The 21177-nt window shown below is 38.5% G+C and overlaps 1 protein-coding gene across 2 annotated transcripts in view; it reads left to right on the forward strand.

Annotated features, from left to right (window-relative positions):
• Window positions 1-21177, forward strand: part of LOC136871854 (polynucleotide 5'-hydroxyl-kinase NOL9) — a 371126-nt gene that overhangs the window by 331961 nt on the left and 17988 nt on the right. Inside the window, exon 8 of one of the 2 annotated variants that reach the window (XM_067145491.2) lies at window positions 9804-9991. The exons of the other annotated variant lie outside the window; for it this stretch is intronic. Coding sequence (XP_067001592.2) covers window positions 9804-9991 — 188 coding nt within the window. The remainder of the gene's footprint in view (window positions 1-9803; window positions 9992-21177) is intronic. 2 annotated transcript variants of the gene reach the window in all.

Below are 21177 nucleotides of genomic sequence, written 5' to 3' on the forward strand. Positions count from 1 at the left end.
ACACCTCGGCGTATCTGAAAACCATAAAAGTAGTTAGTGGGATGTAAAGCAAATAACATTACATTGAACTCCATTATTACAGACCTAATTCTATTAAAATTATACAAATAGGTCAAATTTAGTCTTTACTTGAGTTGCATTTGACCTTGAGTTTCCATTCTTATAATTTTAGTACACTGGTGACACATCCAGACTTAACTCACCCAAAACAGAGCAAATAGAACAAAAACAGAACAAGATACCACAAATGCACAAAAACACTAGAATAACATCAATGCAAGGATAAAAAGTCTACTGAAAAGGAGACATAATGACTAGAACCCAGCATGGTACCCAATTTGGGTGTTTCAAGGCACACCACCAGAAATAAATAATAAATGTCACAAATCAAGTTCAAACACGGCAAAATAAATATAAAGGAGTAATAAAAAAGTTACGTAGACAAATTATTAAGGTGAAACAATGAAATCCACATCCCAATTAACACGGCAGATGCCACACATTATCATAACAAGCCAGCACAAACAGCCACACATGCAGCGTCAACACATCTTATCACACTGAAGGTCACGACAATAATCCCATAAGATAAAAACGACACATGCCAAAGGTGCCTTGAACTGAGGAAACAGGCCAACAGCAATAGCAAAACAGAATGAGGGGATGTCGCAAAATATCACAATGCACTGAAACCAAGATAAGATAGCAAGGTCGCAATAATTACCAATAACCTATCTTACCAAGCATAATATAACTGTGAGAGGAAATAAACATGAATTTCAAATAGATATTTTTAAAAAATTAAAAATTATTTCATGCCCACATTGGAGTACTTTAATCAATCCATATACATTTAAGTCTTAAGAGTATTAGGTACAAATTTGGCTTATGTTTCTTCTTCTGCTCCCAGAACTCCTTCACTCTTTCCGACCTGGCTACCTTTTCTTTGTCATTTATCATGTACTGTTTGCGTGTAAAAGTTTTTAGTTTAAGTCTCAAGTCTTTGTTTCTCAGGATCCTCTTCTCTACTCGGTCTTCAGTTTGCTGCATTGTCAAGCCTAACTGATCTAAATCATAATAATAATAATGTTATTTGTTTTATGTCCCACTAACTACTCTTTTACGGTTTTCGGAGACGCCGAGGTGCCGGAATTTAGTCCCGCAAGAGTTCTTTTACGTGCCAGTAAATCTACCAACACGGGGCTGTCGTATTTGAGCACCTTCAAATACCACCGGACTGAGCCAGGATCGAACCTGCCAAGTTGGGGTCAGAAGGCCAGCGCCTTAACCGTCTGAGCCACTCAGCCCGGCTGATCTAAATCATCTTGGACTTCTTTGAACAATTATTCTTGGTTTTACTTTTCCAAAAGTAATTGAAAAGATGTTTCAGTACCCTGATTTCTGGTAGTCTTGATATGTGGCAGAAAAATGCAACCCTCCTTTTCTGCTTTGACTCAGTTTCCTGGTATATAACTTCATTAGGTAATAATCACCATTGTCCATCTACTTGGTGATTTTTGTTTATGATTGTTCTAAGGATTCTTCTTCTGTTGTTGATGATTTGGTGTTCAAATTGAATAGTGTTTCACTAGTATAGGTTGCTTCAGGTTTAATAACAGACTTGTAGTGTTTGAATTTTGCATTTATCGAGAGAGATTTCTTCTCGTAGGTTGGCCAAGTGATACGTTGTGCTTGTTTCAATTTAGTTGTTCTATTTTCTACTGATACTTTCTCATTTAAGTTCCAAGTAATAATCTCCCCAAGATACTTGAATTTATTTACAATCTTAATTTGTTTGTTATTATTCAGTGTGATAGTTGGTGTTTCGACCTTGAAGGATGAGATTTGTAGTCCGACTTTTGCTGCTATTTTTTTTTTAGTTCTTCAATTTGTTGTTTAGCCTCTTCCACACTATTTGCGAGCAGGCGAATTGAGTTTGATATTTTTGCCAATCTTTATGTTTGGTTGGCATTTCTTAGTCCATTCTCGCATGATTTTCTCCAGTGTGCAGTTAAATAGTAATGGTGAGAGACCGTCACCCTGTCGAAGTCCAGTCCGGATTTCAAATGATTCAGACAACTCCCTTCTGAATTTAACTTTTGATTTAGTATTCTTAATGGCAATTCCAATAAGGTTGATAAGTTTCTGGTGTAATCCAAATTCCTTGAGGATTTTAAGTAATGACCCATGATAGATACTGTCACACACTGTCTTGAAGTCAACAAAAGTGATGACTAACTTTTTGTTTCTCACTGTTTGATGTTTCATGATCGACTTAAGACTGATGATTTGATCTGGACAACTTCTTCCAAGTCGAAATCCTCCCTGATATTCTCCAAGTTCTTGGTCAACTTGTTCCTGAATTTTTGTTGGGATAATTCTATACAGGATCTTATTTGTGATATCAAGTAAAGAAATCCCCCGAAAATTATTTGGATCCAATCTATCACCCTTTTTGTGTATTGGATGAAATATAGCTGTGTTCCATTCTTCAGGCAGTTTTTCAGAATTCCAGATGTCTATGAAGTGTTTGTGGAGGTTTTGAAGTGTTTGTTTATTTGCATTCTTCCTCAGCTTTGCAACCACTTGATTCTCCCCTGCTGCTTTGTAGTTCTTGAGCCAATCAATCACTTTGATTACTTCATTGAAATCTGGCGGTATAACCTTTTCTAGACGTGTTTTATTTTTTGGATAAGGCTCAAATTCTAAGTATTCTTTTGGTTCCTCAGCATTTAGTAATTCTTTGAAGTGATCAGCTAGAATTTTGGCATTTTCTTGATTATTGTGTGCTAGCTTCCCTTTGTTATTTTTCATCATGAGTGTGGGTGGAGTATACTTTGATTGATATTGTCTAAACGTCCTGTAATAGACTTGTCTTTTGAATGACTCATCTATCGTGTTTAAGTTTTCTTTTTGGTGATCTCTTTTGATTCTTCTAATTTCTTTAGCCACTTGTCTTCTAGCAGTGGTTAGTTCTTCTCGAGATTTTTTGGTTTTCTTTTGTTGGTCATTTAGCCATGCTTTGTGCCTTTTCTGTATTACCGTATAACATTCCTCGTTCCACCAGGCGTGTTTCTTTCTCCTTCTAACAGGAGCAATTTCTTCGGCAATGTTTTTCAGTTTATCAATAATCTTTTCCAGTTAGTTGCTTAGATTTGTTTTGGATCTCTCTGAATACATACCGGGCGACTTAGTCGTGCGGTTAGGAGCGCCCAGCTATGAGCTTGCATCCGGGAGATGGTGGGTTCGAGCCCCACTGTTGGCACCCCTGAAGATGGTTTTCTGTGGTTTCCCATTTTCACACCAGGCAATTCTAATTAAGGCCAAGGCCGCTTCCTTCCCATTCATAGGCCTCTCCTATCTCATCGTCGCCATAAGACCTACCTGTGTTGGTGCGGCATAAAGCCAATTCTAAAAAAAAAAAAAAAATCTGAATACAATGCGTTATTTATTAAGTAGCTGGGGTCATATTTCCTCCTCCTAGTGAATTTTGGCAGTTTGTATTTCTTTCTTGGGGTTAACTTCATTTTTATCTTTGAAATATAGTGATCTCAATCGATGTCCACCCCATGAAGGACTTTGACATAAATTTATTTGTGGTACTTTTTTTTTTCCATTGCTACATGGTCTATCTGAAACTCACCTATTTTAACATTAGGGCATTTCCAGTTCAGTAACTTGTGCGGTTTTCTCTTAAGCCCACGGTCTATGTAAAGTTCAATTAGTCTTTGACCATTCTTGTTCATCAGTTTATGAGCTGGCCATTTACCTACCACTGTGCGTTACTTTCTTTCTTGTCCAATTTTTGCGTTGAAATCTCCAAGCATTATTTTAACATGGTTATCAGGGATATTTGATATCACTTGGTCAAGCTCTTCCCAAAATATTTCACTTTCTTTATTTTTCATGTTTTTGTCATTTGTTGGGGCATGGACATTAATCAGTCTATATATATTGTTCTCTACTTTAATTGTTAAGGTTGCCATTCTGGGGGAGTTTGACAAGAAGTCCTCCACTGAATCTAATACGCTGGTATGGACCAGAAATCCCATTCCAAATTCTGGTTAAGTTTAGCATAGGAACTTGTGTCCGGAAACTTATCGTCTTCTCTCTACCCGTTAAAAATCCCACCAAAGCACATGTTCAAATCTCCTGCATTGTTCACTTCACTGACTAGAGTACGTACGACATTGAACGATCATGTGATGCCTCATTCCCCTACTGGTTTGTTGACATTCCATGCCATTCATTTGAGTGTGTGATCCACACGGAGACCTGTTGTACCTGCTGTTGTACTTGTGATCTTCATTCATACTACAGTACAGCAGTAATAATTTACTATGTACACAGCAGTAAGCTCTACGTACAGTACTGTACTTACAGTACTGCACCAAAGATTTGTGCACCAGTGGATATGTCATAGTGGCCTGATTGCTCGGCCTGCACGTTCTCCCGACTTTGCACCACTAGGCTCCTGACTGTGGGGTCACATGAAAACTTGATTTACGAGACCCCTGTGGAATGATATAGATGTTGATTCCCATTGGGCCAAGCAGGCATCGATTTTTGGTAATGAGATGGAATCTCTCATGGTACATTCATTGGCAGTGCCAGTGGATCCAAGTAGCGTACGCAATGGCCTCCATAGTATGCACTAGCCATGCGTCTTGTTGGGTCTGCTAAGTACCAACTGATGAGCCCAACTTGGCACACGGGGGCAAAACGCTGGCAACCAGTAATGGTTTGGCTGGAAAATTTATAATGTCCAATTACGGACCATTTATATTGGTATTATTACCCCTGTGGAATCAGCGGAAGATAGACTGGCGCGGGTTATGGCTGCGGTGGATGTTGAAGGACCAGGGATTGGTGACCGTGTATACGAGAACATGATACGTAGGTATCCTGTCTGGGTTGACGTTCATGGTCATCACATCGAACCCCACCTGTAATGGGACCCAGATGACAAGCAGTAGGAGTCAGACAGAGTGCCGGAAATGCGGGAGCTGTAAACGTGTGTTGTGGTGGTTTTTTGCGGATAGCGGGAAGACAGTATGTTTCCGGACACAAGTTCCTATGATAAATTTAACAGTCTTTTTGCTAGTGGCTTTACGTCGCACCGACACAGATAGGTCTTATGGCGACGATGGGATAGGAAAGTCCTAGGAGTTGGAAGGATGCGGCCGTGGCCTTAATTAAGGTACAGCCCCAGCATTTGCCTGGTGTGAAAATGGGAAACTACGGAAAACCATCTTCAGGGCTGCCGACAGTGGTCCCCACTGCAAGTTCTCTAACTCTGTAATGGTAATTTAGAAACACCCTGTATGTATAATAAAATATCTGCAACAAAATACAAATGCCTCTAATCCTTTATAAATTAATGTAATCTAAGTTAGCCAACCTAATTTAACCTTTTAACTTAACCTAAAAGACCATTATTCGAAGTTAAGCCATAATTTCTAATGGCAAAAGTATAAGTAGGCCTATTAAAAGATAGGCCAAATTGTGAATATGGTTGTTTAGATTAACACCGTGAACGTTATTGGTCGGAACTAACTTCACCTTCTCGTAAATTGAAATAAATCTTATAAATGTCTAATCTAACCTATTCTATTACACCACAGAATATCTGGCATTATGGCTAAATGGTTAGTATGCTTTCCTTTGGTCCAGAGGGTCCCGGGTTCGATTCCCGACTGGGGTGGGGATTTTAACCTTTATTGGTTAATTCCGATGGCACGGGGCCTGGGTGTATATGTCGTCTTCATTATCATTTCACCTCATCACGACGCGTAGGTCACCTATACAGTGTCAACTCAAAAGAACTGCACCAGGCCTCCTCGGGGTCCACACACCACACCACAGAATATTAATTTAATTTACTTACTTGCAAAAAAATCACATTCATGTTCATGTTCATTTCTTCCATGCTTAACCAATGGAAAATCTTTTATCCATGTTTTGTTGAATTTTGGAAGTATCTTTTTCGACATAATACAACTTTAATATTATCCTTTAGACTTTCACGGTCCATGTAACTATTCATGATGTATGTTTTGGGTTTATGCCGTGTAATGAACTGTATAAACACTCTCGATGCCTTTCAAAAGGAACCTTGCCAGGCTGAGTGGCTCAGACGGTTGAGGCGCTGGCCTTCTGACCCCAACTTGGCAGGTTCAATCCTGGCTCAGTCCGGTGGTATTTGAAGGTGCTCAAATACGCCAGCCTCGTGTCGGTAGATTTACTGGCACGTAAAAGAACTCCTGCGGGACTAAATTCCGGCACCTTGGCATCTCCGAAAACCGTAAAAGAGTAGTAAAAGGAACCTTGCCTTTCTTCATCGAGACAACAGAGAAATGAAATATGACGCATCAATGGTTTCTAGGAGAAAGCAACAAGGAACTTAAAATGGTATCCTAAGATGTAAAGGGGATGCCATTTTAGCCCCATGCTAGAGACAACGAATGGCAACAGCAAAGCATCATTCTCTAATGGTTCTGATAATAGATAGCCCAGATTCAGTGAGGTTGTAGCCTGTATCGCAGTTGAAATTATCTGGGTGTTTATGTATTTGAACCGCCTCCCTGATGATTCTTAGGCGATATTGTTTTATACGGGCAAGAACATCCACTTCTTGGAACATTACATCATGACCAGGTGTTAAGGCATTATCAGCAACAGCTGATTTATCAGGTTGGTTGAGTCTGATACACCTGGTATGTTCTTTGAAGAGAGTGAATACCATTCTCGAAGTCTGCCCAGTATAAACCCTGCCACAAGTACAGGGAACTCTGTAGATACCAGGTTGTTGCAATTTAGGCAAACTATCCTTAGTTGGTTGCAGGAGTTGCCTAATCTTAATTGACATTCCAAAAATAGTTCATATATGGTACCTATGTAAGATTTTTACCAGTACGATCCGTCGTGTTATGTATGTCAGGTAGGCAAGCAGTTCCTTTTACATCTTTTTCCTTCACAGACGTCCGATTATGTGTCGATTTCAGAACTGGAGAGATCAAAGCTTCGCTGTAACCGTTGCTCTCAAAATTGGTTCTCAAGGTGTTAATTTCCTCTTGTAGAGCTGACGCTTCACAAATCCTCCTGGCCCTGGTAGTTAGAGTTGTAAGGATACCATGTTTCTGGGCAGGGTGATGGTGAGAAACTGCATGAAGATATCTATTGGTGTGTGTAGGCTTACGATAAATGCTGTTTCCTAAAGATCCATTCTCTTTCTTGGTGACGAGAACATCTAAAAGTGGTATTTTGCCGTCAGATTCCATTTCCATGGTGAAACAAATGGAGGGTGCTGGCGATTAAGGTGATCCAGGAAATTACCAAGATTGTCTTCACCTTTCGTCCAAATCATGAATGTATCATCCACATATCGCTACCAGATCTTCTGTTTGCAAGGTACCGACGACCAAGCTTTCTCTTCGAAGTTTTCCATGAAGAAATTAGCCACAACAGGAGAGAGAGGACTTCCCATGGCCACACCATCTGTCTGTTCATAATATTTCCCATTTCATAGAAAAGTAGGAAAAGGTCATGCAGTGATAGAAAAGCCTTGCGATGTCTTCAGTAAAAATATCATTGTTGAGAGACATAACACTATCAGTAGGTACTCTCGTAAACAGAGACACCATGTTGAGACTCACTAAGATATTATGCATTATGTTTCATTTCTCTGTTGTCTCATGATGAAGAAAGGCAAAGTTCCTTTTGAAACGCGTCGAGAGTGTTTATATAGTTCATTACACGGCATAAATCCAAAATGCATATCATGAATAATACAACTTTTCCAAAAGATCCGTTGTGAATAATACCTTTATAACTACTTTCCGTGAATGTAATATTACAGAAACACGCAAATAAACTAATATAGACCCATGATGAAGACAGATAATATGCCAAAACCACATCGAGCACCGTGTAAAATGTCTGCATAGCAATAGAAACCAAAGCGGAAACAGGCTGCTCCCGGGTGGAAGTAGATAGCGTTAGTGTTGGTCAAGCCTGTTACCATGGCAATGTCTGGTAATGACGTCAGACTCTGCTTCAGGATAACCAATCAAAAGATTCTATTCTGTTTCAAAAACATTTAAGCAAATTTTAAATAACTTGCTCTGATTTTTAAAATTCAGGACATTTTGGGACTTTTAAAAATTCAGTCAGGACACATGCTCAAATTCAAGACAGTCCCGCTTTTTCAGGGCGTATGACAACCGTACATTCGTATGCATTTTCAAACTTTGCGGTATATCAAAATAATACCAATATAAATGGTCCGTTATTGGACATTATAAATTTTCCAGCTAACTCATTCCTAGTTGCCAGCGTTTCGCCCCGGTGTGCTGGGTTGGGCTCATTCGGAACAAATATTTCATATTCCCTATGGGAATCAGTATCTATATCATATCAGAATAAACCAAAGTTTAGTCCGCATTTTGAATTTTGAGAAAGAAGAATATCATTTTCTCATCTAAGTTTGACGAACTTATGAAATTCGATTACTTTGTCTGTATAATCATGCAGTATACGCTTAACCAGCATGGTTTGTCTTCACAGGCTATGTCCCCTGTCTCTATATAAAACTAACAGCCCATCCAATGCTCGCCTTAAACTGTGTACTTGTAATGCCACGTGTTGTTTTTTTTTTTTTTCTGTGTCGTTTGCTTTCATCTACATCATTTTATACGAAACAGCAAGTGCCACTATTTCTCAGTTCCGCTACATAGTGAAGCACTTCTTTCTCGAGTTTGAGAAATTTTCCTCACTTTGGGTCACAAAATGATCACCACGTGAATTTAGCTTTCTTTAATTCTTTTTACTGAGCCTGCCTATAGTTAATTAATTTTGGTTCTATGGCAAACTCTTTTCTCGCACAATTGATTCTGTTATTTTCTGCAAAAGAAACAACCATAAGTTTAAACTGCACTGTATAACGACTATTCTTTCATCCCATATAGCACATCACTTTACAATTCACTTGTATTGTTGTTATAACAGACTGAATGCAACTCTTTGTTTCCTTATTTCTGGTCCCACCCATAGGTGCTCCAGGGTAGCAGGTACTTGAAATGGGCAGTTAATAGCCTTGGAATTTCTATTCACAGAGGTATTTATAGATGCTTGGAATCCAGGAAACAGGCTTACTAAGTGCAAAAGGTGTCCAATTTCCTACGAAAGATGCTAGTGGAAATTATTCCGCACGCGAAAAATGCTAGAATAAAGATATTCAGAAAATATGCCCTACAAATCTCAAAGGGGAAATTAAGTGCAAGGGGGCTTTATGCGAGTGAATACAGTATTTCAATTTGTTTTAATTATTTCTGCAGTCAGAAGAAATATATTAAGAAATACGAATATAGTTCAGGTGTTACCTGTGCAGAATCAATCCCTGTGTTGGCAGTGACTATGATGCGTGTGCTTACATAGCACATAGTCAGGTTGGAGATAGATGCCACATCACTTGGAACAGGGATCTTGTCAGGAGTATAGAATATCTGAAACTAATTCATGGGGAAAATAACAGACTTTCGTGGCAAGAATTCTCTGGTAGCAGTAAAAAAGAAAATGATACTTCAGTGTTAACTATGCCATGATAAAGGAAATAATAAGGGATTGTAGACTTTTCAGTCTGTCTCTCTTCATTGATTTCTTTTGCTTGATTTTTACTGGATGCATGGCTAATGGAAGGTTTCCTAATGTCTTACCTACCACCTTCCGCATTTTTCATATCATTGTTAGCCTAATATACTTTTTTTAAATCTCGCTATTTTACGTGTTGATATGTTTGCTTTTAGATTGCCATTTTCAAAGCTGAAACTGTGTATATGTCATGAAGCAGTACAGTACTCACAGTATTTGGCTGCCATGAACTGCAGCTTGGTTGCTCTCTGTTCTGTGGGAGATGAAGGTTCCTTGATCCCAAGCAATCCGGAATATCCTCAAATCTTGCTAAAGCTGCCTGTCTGCCCATGTTTAGGTTTTGGTAAGTTATTTTATAAATATTAGAATATAATACTTCTATAAACTTAATGTGAATGAGCCATTTAGATGGTAAGTCTTACAATAACTGGCTTATAGGCTTGAATTCCACCTCTTGTAGTAATTTTGTTACTTAATCATTCGACCGCCAGCCTCATATGCGGTGTCCATGTCCTATACCACAAAGGCCTAATGTGCACTTTTTACCTTGTGATAAATTATACATAATAATTTCTGTTCAGTGTACAGTATGTAAATTGGATGTGTATTTTCTTGTTTTGAAGGTAATGCTTCAGGCATTTTATTCATGTAAATTAATGTACCTTTTTTTGTAAGTTTTATTTTAAATGAAGTGATGATTCAAATAAATATTTACTTTCTTTGAAAAAGTATTTCATGATCAAAAAACGTTCAGAAAAATATTTTTACTATCAAAAACTGCATTATTTTAGAGAGCTGATGTTTCCTATGCTTCATATCAAAAATAGAGCTTTCTGTACAATATTACAGTTCATTTCTTTTCAACTGTGTGTTGGAGAAGATGGAATGGGAAAAAGAACCGGACAGAAAAGGACTACTTAACCAAGTATACATTGGAGTATCAAAAAGTAGTGTCATGATTAGTTGCCTTGCCTTTGCTGATGACCTTGTGCTGCTATTTAGGAATACTGACACAGCAATAGAACAGCTGAATGTACTAAACCTACAAGCAGAAAAAGCAGGATTACAGATTTCTTTCAAAAAAACTAAATATATAACAAACATCAAAATAGCCCCTCGATACCTGAAGACAGAACACGGTAAAATAGAAAGAGTTGATAGCATTAAGTACCTGGGTAAAATAGTGCAATTGAAAACTAATGAAAGAGAAGCAAACAACACCAGACGGGAGAAGATGTCTGTGGCTTTTCTTAGGATATATCCTGTATACAAGAATAGTGATTAAAACGGAATGTTTGTATGCTAGTGAATGCCTCCAAATGACAGGGAAAGTGGGACTGAGAGAAGCTGAGAAATTCGAAATAAAGGGAAGCTGAGAAATTTGAAATAAAGATCCGAAATAAAGATCCTTCGCAAAATAATGGGTCCAAAGATTGTTGACGGGCAATATAGTTTGCGAGGAAGGGAAGAACAAAGAAGATGTACAATATTATAGGGAAGGATCCACCTTTCAATACTCCGTAGTAAGTTGAACTAAAAAGTAGTTACAACCTGTTTATTGGGACCGGTTTCAACACATTTCAAGTGTCATCATCAGCCAATTAGCGAAGATCTTAAAACAACTAATATATTGAACACAGGCAAAATATTAACATTGTATCATATCGTAGCAATTCAGTTAATGTTCAAAACACAATAATCACAGTCAAGAGAGTAAACAGAACATCACTATCTTGCGCCGAAAACAAATATAGTTGAAGTCCATAAGCAGATCAAGTATGCACTTATGTAAAGTCGTTGCTAGGCAGGTCTTGTAGGCATTTGTTTCTCCGGCCGAAGAGTAAAAGGTGACGTGAATGAAGTCTTAGGAAAACAGTGTAGGATTTAATTTCGTCAAATTCAAAGTGGATATATAGGTTTTAAAATAATTTAAAACGTTAAAAAAGAATAAAGCCAAATAAAAATATATTAAAAAATAGGAAGAAATAATGAAAGAAATACGAGGTTCAACTCGAAACAACTTGCCATAGTAATTGATAAAGAAATGATAAATAGAGAAAGGGGGTGGGGAACGTTTATTAGAGGGTGGTGATGGTGGTTATTGTTATTAGAGGAAATACAACTGGGCAACAATCCTTTATATAACACTAATTCGAGGAAAAAAGAGGAAGAGAACCGACACTTCGAAAAATGAAGATATCGGTTAAAGGAAGACAAGGGCCACGAAGGGCGTGAAAATGAAAGACTCCCTAGCCCTCGCAAACCTAATAGCATCGGGGTCGGAAAAGAACAAGAGTTGACCAAGGGAGGTCGGACAGGATAGATGAAAGTGAGGAGCCTGGCACAAGTAAGTGGAAGCAATGCCAGGACTTTGGCTGATATCTTCATTTTTCGAAGTATCGGATCCCTTCCATTTTTCTTTCCTTCCCACCCTCCATCCCCCAGGGGCTCTGAACTTCGGAGCGTGGGTTGGCGACCACGGGGCCCTTAGCACGCACTTCACGCACGCACTTCAGAAACTATAGCTCCTACATATTAACATTACATATTAACATCCAATATTTATATTTATGACTCAAATTTTAATACCAAAATTATAGTTGAATCAATTTTATTTTAATATTGCAAACAATTTTTAGCCAAATTTTCAAATTGTAAAAACTGTGTTTTGGACGTCAATGTGTTTTAGAATTAAGAGTTACTCCATTTTAACATTGCAAATCAAATTGTCATAATTTTTAATGTGTATATTATTCTTGTGTTTTAAATATTATCAATGAAATTAGATTTACATTCAATGTAATGAAATTTGTAACAACAATCCAAATGACAAACCTTGAGACAATTGTATAGGCTGATGATGCTTATGAATAAAAGCGAAACATGTCCCGGTAAATTAGTGTTGTAACATTACAACTTAACAACACAAACTGTAATTTGTATTGAAAAGGTGGATCAAAATAACCAACAAATTGTTAATATATCATAAGTGGTATGTTCCGAGCTGTCAGCGGAGAGATGGCGTAGAATGACATTAGTAGACGAATAGGTTTGAATGGCGTTTATAAAAGTAGGAAAGATCACGATATGAAGATAAAGTTGGAATTCAAGAGGACAAACTGGGGCAAATATTCATTATAGGAAGGGGAGTTAGGGATTGGAATAACTTACCAAGGGAGATGTTCAATAAATTTCCAATTTCTTTGAAATCATTTCGGAAAAGGCTAGGAAAGCAACAGATAGGGAATCTGCCACCTGGGCGACTGCCCTAAATGCAGATCAGTATTGATTGATGTTTGGGATTTACAACCATTGATATATCCCAATCAGTCAATTTCCCTATATTTCCGGAGATGACGTGCGTGTTACTGTAAACACAGTCAGGCCATTCCTTATCCAATAGCTTCGCAAACTCGTCAAAGCACGTAGCTTCCAAGAGGGTCTGCTCTATATCAGCACTCTGTCACTGAATTGCGCCTGTGTCCCAACATCACGGGTTATTTTCTTACTGGAGGTAGTGCCCTGTTCCAAATCACTCCTAGCCTTTGGATCTTCATTCACATCAAATTGTTCCCATTCCCACGAACGACTACGAGTTATTTCTGCCATTTGTCCCATTTCTTTAATACCTTTCTTTATCTCCGCTTTGGTATTAGGAGTCATCTTAACTAATGCTAATAGGTCTTCACTAAGCTTGACTAACTTATCAATTTCTAGTCGCATCTCTTCTAATCCTACTCTTTGGTTTATAGTCTTCGTACTCTGTAGTTCTATGGTTACGTCCAGCTCCTCATCCGACTTAATATCTCTTTGGTTTTCTACGTCTATTTCAACCTCTTTGGATTTGACATTTCTATTCTCAGTACCTCTACTCTCTTTTCTCTTTGAAAACATAACCTTAAATCATTTAAAGCAATATAAATGACCTGTTTACCTTGTCAGAAAAGGGATGCCTCTTTAGCTCATCAAAGAGAGATAATACCGCGTTCTGAAGGGCAGCACTTCCACTTACAATCGCAATATATTTTATCCATACACAGCCTTTAAAACACCACTAAATTAAGCAAATACGCGGAGCACTAAACAACACCAACCATTCAATAGCAGCACGTAGTAGTAGTAGTAGTAGTAGTAGTAGTAGTAGTAGTAGTACATTTACAAAATAAAAAAGGATTTTGAATTAATACATGAAACATCAACATTATTGTTCATTTACTCGGAAGGTCAGTTCTTTTACATTCTCTGCTATTACCACTATTGCAAGGTCATCTGCATAACCAATAGATGTTGTCCCTTTTGTCAGCTGCAGGCGTAAGACACCATCATATAGAATGTTCCACAAGGTGGGTCCTAGGACAGATCCCTGTAGTAGTAGTAGTAGTAGTTTTTTTTTGTTATGGCAGGGGAAAATCTTTTAAAGACACCACTCTGTGTGGGAGTTGGATTTCCACCAACTAAAAACCCCTGCCCTCTTCACTCAGACCATTCTGGAACTGCTAGTAGTAGTAGTAGTAGTAGTAGTAGTAGTAGTAGTAGTAGTAGTAGTAGTAAAACATTGAAGAATATTGTGACAGTGAAGGCCTAGAGTGCAGTGTTTTGGCCAAAGTTGATAATATTGGCAAAAGATGTCAGTGCAGTAGCAACAATATGTGCAGGCCAGAAGTGAGCAAAACAACATTGCCAGCAAATTGTTGAGGCTTGCAGTAAGGAAATTCCTCAGAAGAAGCTGGTAGCTGTTTAACAATAAATAATATGCTGAGGATGATCTGGAAGTGGAAACAATGAAGATCTACCATTGACTTATATAAGGAGTGTAGCTGGGAACCGCAGTTAGTCTTACAACAGTCAATCATCGTGAGTGATTTACTAGGTGGTTGGCTGTCCTATGTGCCAGTGGGTGCTGTAGTGACTCGAGACAGTCTTGATTACATGGCGAGCTATGGAGTGAACCGTTCTGGAATGAGACTTCACTGCAAGAAGCCTGTTGGAGCTCAGAAGTTCAACATGCTGGAGTGCTATGTGATCAACCAGGTGAGTGAGTGAAGAGGAGAATTGGAAAACTCAAACGTGAGTGAACTTGTAAATAACAGTAAATGTTGGTTTAATGAATTTAATGGATAATAAAACACATTACATCTCAGTGTATTGGTTTCAGTTTTGAGGATCCTAATTCCCCACGGCAGTATATGAACGTTAAAGAAAGGAAAATGAGCAACAGAAAAGGAAAATTCATACATGTCATTTTACCTCTTTATCTATGGTGAATCTTCATAATCTTCACTGCAGTCTGGAAACTCAGATTCAGATTCTTCGGCCAATTTGATAATTATTGGCTCCTAGAAGTTGTCATGGACGCGTTCCTTTTCTTTATCTTCTTCCTGGATTTTCACGACATGCTGTACACAATTTTCTCATGGTGTCAGATCTAAGCAGCAAAGAGCCTCCTTCAACAGAACTTCAATGTCTGCCATTCTAAATTCTTGTTAAGTTTAGCCATATAGCCCTTCACATGGACCTTGATAAATTTATTGGCATTTTATTGGTAATAATGCAGCAATAGCCTAAAGACACTGTGTCCGTGACTTCTCGCAGTTCCATTGAGACCATACTGCTTTATGTGGGGCTTGTTCATGTTCGCCAGTTGCAGTAATTCCACCCAGTTTCTTGTGCAGGAATAGGCTCATTGTTGCTTACAAGTCAGGCTATAATGTCACTTACCATACATTAGAGCTGAATGTCAAGAGGTTTTTCTTCAACAAAAGTGATATAGTTGGTTTTTACATCTACAAGGATTGGGGCAAAAGTCATGGCAACTATTTTTTTTTTCTTGTAAATATGTGAACAGATCACAAACGTATGTGTCGTGTGGAAGTTCTGCAGGCATAGTGTGTATGGCTCTGTGATAGCTGGTAGTAGCGCAGCGAGGGCTGTGAAATCAGTCAGTTGGTGAGTGTCGTGCAAGATGGAAGTAACCCGTGTTGAGCAGCGCGCTTACATCTAAATAGCTGTTCTCCGAGGGAGAAATGCGATGGAATGTCACAGTGAATTAGTGGAAGCCCTTGACAATAATGCCCTACCATACCGTACAGTAGCACGGTGGGTAGGAAAGTTTCAGCAAAGACGTGTGTCAACCAGTGTTGAGCAACGTTTGGGACGACCTGTCAGTGTGCGGACCGATGTGGCACGTGCCGTCATCTAGCAGCTCCTGGATGAAGACAGACAATGGACGCTACTGGAGTTAGAGAGGGCAAGTGGCGTCGAGAAACGCACCGCCACTGGATATTGCGTAATGAGCTGCAACTGCGCAAAATCACATCGCGGTGGGTACCGCATGCACTGACGGAAGTTCAAAGGTGGGTGCGCTACGCAATATGCTCCAGCCACCTTGCACGCTGGCAACAGGATGGCGATCAATTCTTGTCACGAATAATCGCCATCGATGAATTTTGGGCCAGGGCATACGAACCAGAACTGAAACGTCAGTCCGCAGAGTGGCGACATGCTGGATCACCAAGGAGGTGGAAGGTCCGTTAGAATCCTTCCCCAGTCAAATTGATGCTGATTGTTGCGTATGACGTCAGGGGTGTCATTGTTTGTCACTTTGTTCCACATGGCAGAACAGTGACCGCACAGTACTACAGGGACTTCCTGGTGCGACAGGTATGACGTGGCGTTCGGGAGAAACGTCCGGACCCTGTGACTTTGATCTCATTCGAAAGATCAAGGAACCACTACGTGGTAGGCGGTTTGCAACACGAGAGGACTTTGCTAATGCTGTGCGCCAACAGGTGACCCGATTCGCACATGGTGCGGCAAATGCTGAGGGGATGGTGTTCAGCGCCTCCCACATCATTGGCAGCGTGTGATGTCAGTAGCAGGGGACTACTTTGAGGGTCTTTAGGCCCAGGTTTGTCAACTTTATGTGTACTGTGTTGTTATTCTTTTGCACCGGGAAGGCCATATTGCCCTGTATACTACCGTAATAAATTAGTGTGTTACGATATTTCAGTGCTATTCATTGTCCAACATGTAGTTAACACCTTGTCCTTTTGTCTGTATATATCACATTTTCCAACCGGACTGGTATCTTCAAAAAAATATATATATATTTGCCATGACTTTTGCCCCAAAAACAAAATAAATACGTTTCTTTATTTTTTAAGGAGTTTCTAAATACGAATTTTCAGGTCTGTAATATCTTCAGTTTCTGAAATATTAGTATCTTCATTATAGGCATTCAACCCCATTTTCACCAATATAAAAGAACATGTCATGACTGACTGACTGACTGACTGACTGACTGACTGATTCATCATCGCCGAGCCAAAACTACTGGACATAAAGAAATAAAATTTTGAGGATACATTTATATTACAATATAGGAGCTCGCTAAGGGAGGTTTTTTTGATATTCTCTCACTGAGGGGGTGGAAAGGGGGTGAATTTTTAAAATGAGTGTATCTATATCTGAAAACTTGAAAAGTTTACAGATGTAAAAAATTGGTATTTAGAATCTTCCTTAAAAATCAAGAAATGTGGTTTTTTTTTGTTGTTGTTGTTGTTGTTTTTTTTTTTAAATCCCACTAAGAGGGGTGAAAAAGGGGTTGAATGCCTTTAATGAGGCAACATACATCTCAGAAACTGAAGATATTACAGGCATGAAAATTGGTATTTGGAATCTCCTTTAAAAATAAAGAAACATGTATTTTTTTATTTCTGGAAAATACAATTAATGGGAGTTAAACAGCAGTGACTAAATGAGGTGAATGTTTAGAAATTTTAAAATGAGTGGAGCTATATCTCAAAACTTTAAAAGTTTACAGATGTAAAAATTGGTATTTAGAATCCCCTTTAAAAATAAAGAAACACATATTGTTTTTTGAAAACCCCACTAGGAGGGGTGAAAATGGGGTTGAATGCCTTTGATGAGGATACTAATATCTCAGAAACGGAAGATATTACAGGCCTGAAAATTCATATTTAGAAACTCCTTAAGAAATAAAGGAATAGTTATTTTTTTGTTTTTGGAAAATCCAATTAATGGGGGTTAAACAGGAGTGACAAATGGGGTGAATTTTTAGAAAGACTATATCTACAGTATATCTCAGAAACATAAAATGTTACAGATGTAAAAATTGGTATTTGAAATTTCCTGTAAAAGTAAAGAAACACAGGTAATTTATTTTTGGAAACTCCAATTAAGAGGAACTAAAAAGGGGGTGAAATTTTAAAATGAGCATGTCTACAGTATATATCAAAAACTTTACATTTTACAGAAGTGAAAAATTGTATTTTTAATCTCTATTAAAAATAAAGAAACATGTATTTTTTGTTTTTGGAAAAAACCCTTACGTGGGGGATAAAAATGACTGAAAAAGGGGTTGAATTCCTTTTATTAGGATACTCACATCTCAAAAACTGAAGATGTTACAGACGTGGAAATTGGTATTTGGAATCTCCCTTAAAAATAAAGTAATGTGCATTTTTTGCTTTCGGAAATCCGATTAAGGAGGGGTGTAGAATTGAAAAATTAGTTTAATTATTTGTATGAAGATACTATTATCTCAAAAACGAAAGATGTTGCAGACATGAAAATTGGTATTTGGAATCTGCTTTAAAAGAAAGAAACACATATTCCTTTACATACATACATACATACATACATACATACATACATACATACATACATACATTATCATTATAGACCGTTATGCCTTAGCGTTCAGTCTGCAAGCCTCTGAGAATTTACTAACCGTCGCCACAATCCTCGATTTGCAACTAGTGTTGTGGCCTCATTTAGTTCTATACCTCTTATCTTTAAATCTTTAGAAACCGAGTCTAACCATCGTCGTCTTGGTCTCCCTCTACATCTCTTACCCTCCATAGCAGAGTCCATTATTCTCCTAGGTAACCTATCCTCCTCCATTCGCCTCACATGACCCCACCACCGAAGCCGGTTTATGCGTACAGCTTCATCCGCCGAGTCCATTCCTAAACTAGCCTTTATTTCCTCATTCCGAGTACCCTCCTGCCATTGTTCCCACCTGTTTGTACCAGCAATCATTCTTGCTACTTTCATGTCTGTTACTTCTAACTTATGAATAAGATATCCTGAGTCCACCCAGCTTTTGCTCCCGTAAAGCAAAGTTGGTCTGAAAACACACTGATGTAAAGATAGTTTTGTTTGGGAGCTGACTTCCTTCTTACAGAATACTGCTGATCGCAACTGCGAGCTTACTGCATTAGCTTTACTACACCTTGATTCACACTCACTATATTACCATCCTGGGAGAACACGCAACCTAAATACTTGAAATTATCGACCTGTTCTAGCTTTGTATCATCAATCTGACATTCAATTCTGTTGAATTTCTTACCTACTGACATCAATTTAGTCTTCGAGAGGCTAATTTTCATACCATACTCATTGCACCTATTTTCAAGTTCCAAGATATTACACTGCAGGCTTTCGGCACAATCTGCCATTAAGACCAAGTTGTCAGAATAGGCCAAACTGCTTACTACATTTCCACCTAACTGAATCCCTCCCTGCCATTGTATACCTTTCAGCAGATGATCCATGTAAACTACGAACAGCAAAGGTGAAAGATTACAGCCTTGTCTAACCCCTGTAAGTACCCTGAACCAAGAACTCATTCTACCATCAATTCTCACTGAAGCCCAATTGTCATCATAAATGCCTTTGATTGATTTTAATAATCTACCTTTAATTCCATAGTCCCCCAGTATAGTGAACATCTTTTCCCTCGGTACCCTGTCATATGCTTTCTCTAGATCTACGAAACATAAACACAACTGCCTATTCCTCTCGTAGCATTTTTCACTTACCTGGCGCATACTGAAAATCTGATCCTGACAGCCTCTCTGTGGTCTGAAACTACACTGGTTTTCATCCAACTTCCTCTCAATGACTGGTGCTGGTCACATTGTCAGCAATGACAGTTGCAGCAGATGTATTTTACTGCCAAGTAGCGGTCTTGCATCTTGCTGCGGGGTCCATAATATCAATAATAATAATAATAATAACTTAACTTCAACTAATATCACCCACCCTAATAATAGTAATAATGTTCTGGACCATCGTCCAAGTGTGCGGACCGTGCTGGAAACGGGTCCTGGCCGGGTAATGACTACGAATGCAGTCTGGCCACGGGTTCAGTACCGCCAAGGCACCCAAGACGACACCACGCCAGATCTCCTCAAGGATTTGACCATATTAAAAATGCTTATAGGAAAAGATGGCAAAGATTTAGGGACCCAACTGACCGGGCGGAATACCTGGACCTAGCCCGGGAAGTACGAAATCAATTGCTGGATCGAAAGATTGAAAATGGGAGAAACCTTGCCGTAATCTCTCAGAAAACGATTCACATCATGAATTTTGGCAGATTCTCTCAGAAAACGAGTCAGATCACGAATTTTGGTGGATTATATATAAAAAGGTTAAACTTTCAATTATAAATTTCAGTATAATACCGTAGCGAAGCATGGGTATCTTGCTAGTTTATTTATATATCTGAAGACTTTTTTCGTTTCAGAAATAAATGAAATAAATCCGGAGGCAGCTTCCAAATCCATCTGCCAACAATGTTTACAAGTATGATTTTGATTTATCCATGTTTCTTCAAGTTAGCAGACATGCCATCTCTCCCAATCTGAATGGGAAGCTCCTGATTCTTCATCCTATCTCTCACTTTCCTGATCGCTGAGACTGTTCTACCAATATTGAGAGCACATTTAGCACTCTTATACATTTAAAAGATCGTGCAGTTTTCCTCATTAAGTGCTTTGAGCAAAAATTTACTTCAGAGTTTCTGAAGAGGGTCAAGTCCTGCTACAGTTCTGAGCAACAATTAGTATCAGTCAGAGTGTTTAGCAAATTAAAGGACTAGGAGTCATGTGCTCTAAAGTTCAAATATGTGTAGTAATTTAGTGCTTATTAATAAATAGATATTGGATGTGTATGTAAATGCACATCTTGTTTGCCGATATGTAGACCTCCAAAGCCGACAAGGATGTGCATTTGAAGGTGAAATTGGATGAATTATTAAGTTTAATAGTGCACATATGTGCATATTTGCATATATTTGAGATTAGTGCATACATTTCAAATTTCAGATTTATTGTGCAAGTTTTCGATTTTTATTGTGCATATTTTAACATTTTTACAAGCATTCTCCAAGAATATGTAAATGAATTAACGCCGTGAACTCTTCCAGCAAGGAAATGGTTCAAACGGAACTGGCATTTATCAAGACACACTTCCAAATCATACCAGAATCAATCAAGAATTTAGAAACCCGTGGGTTGCATCTTGGTAATTCGCTGGACATTATAGAGAATGCACAGCGTGAACTCGAAATCATCCCAGGAATCCTCGGACATGTCCTTAAATGAAATCCAGGCTACGACATCATGGAAGCTATAAACAAAGATTTGGCTAGTACTGATAATGTGGATCTACCAGAATGTTTTAACACCTACACACACACTCCCAAATTTAAGTACT

This window comes from Anabrus simplex, chromosome 4 (genome assembly GCF_040414725.1).
Source record: "Anabrus simplex isolate iqAnaSimp1 chromosome 4, ASM4041472v1, whole genome shotgun sequence".
Classification (NCBI taxonomy): domain Eukaryota; kingdom Metazoa; phylum Arthropoda; class Insecta; order Orthoptera; family Tettigoniidae; genus Anabrus; species Anabrus simplex.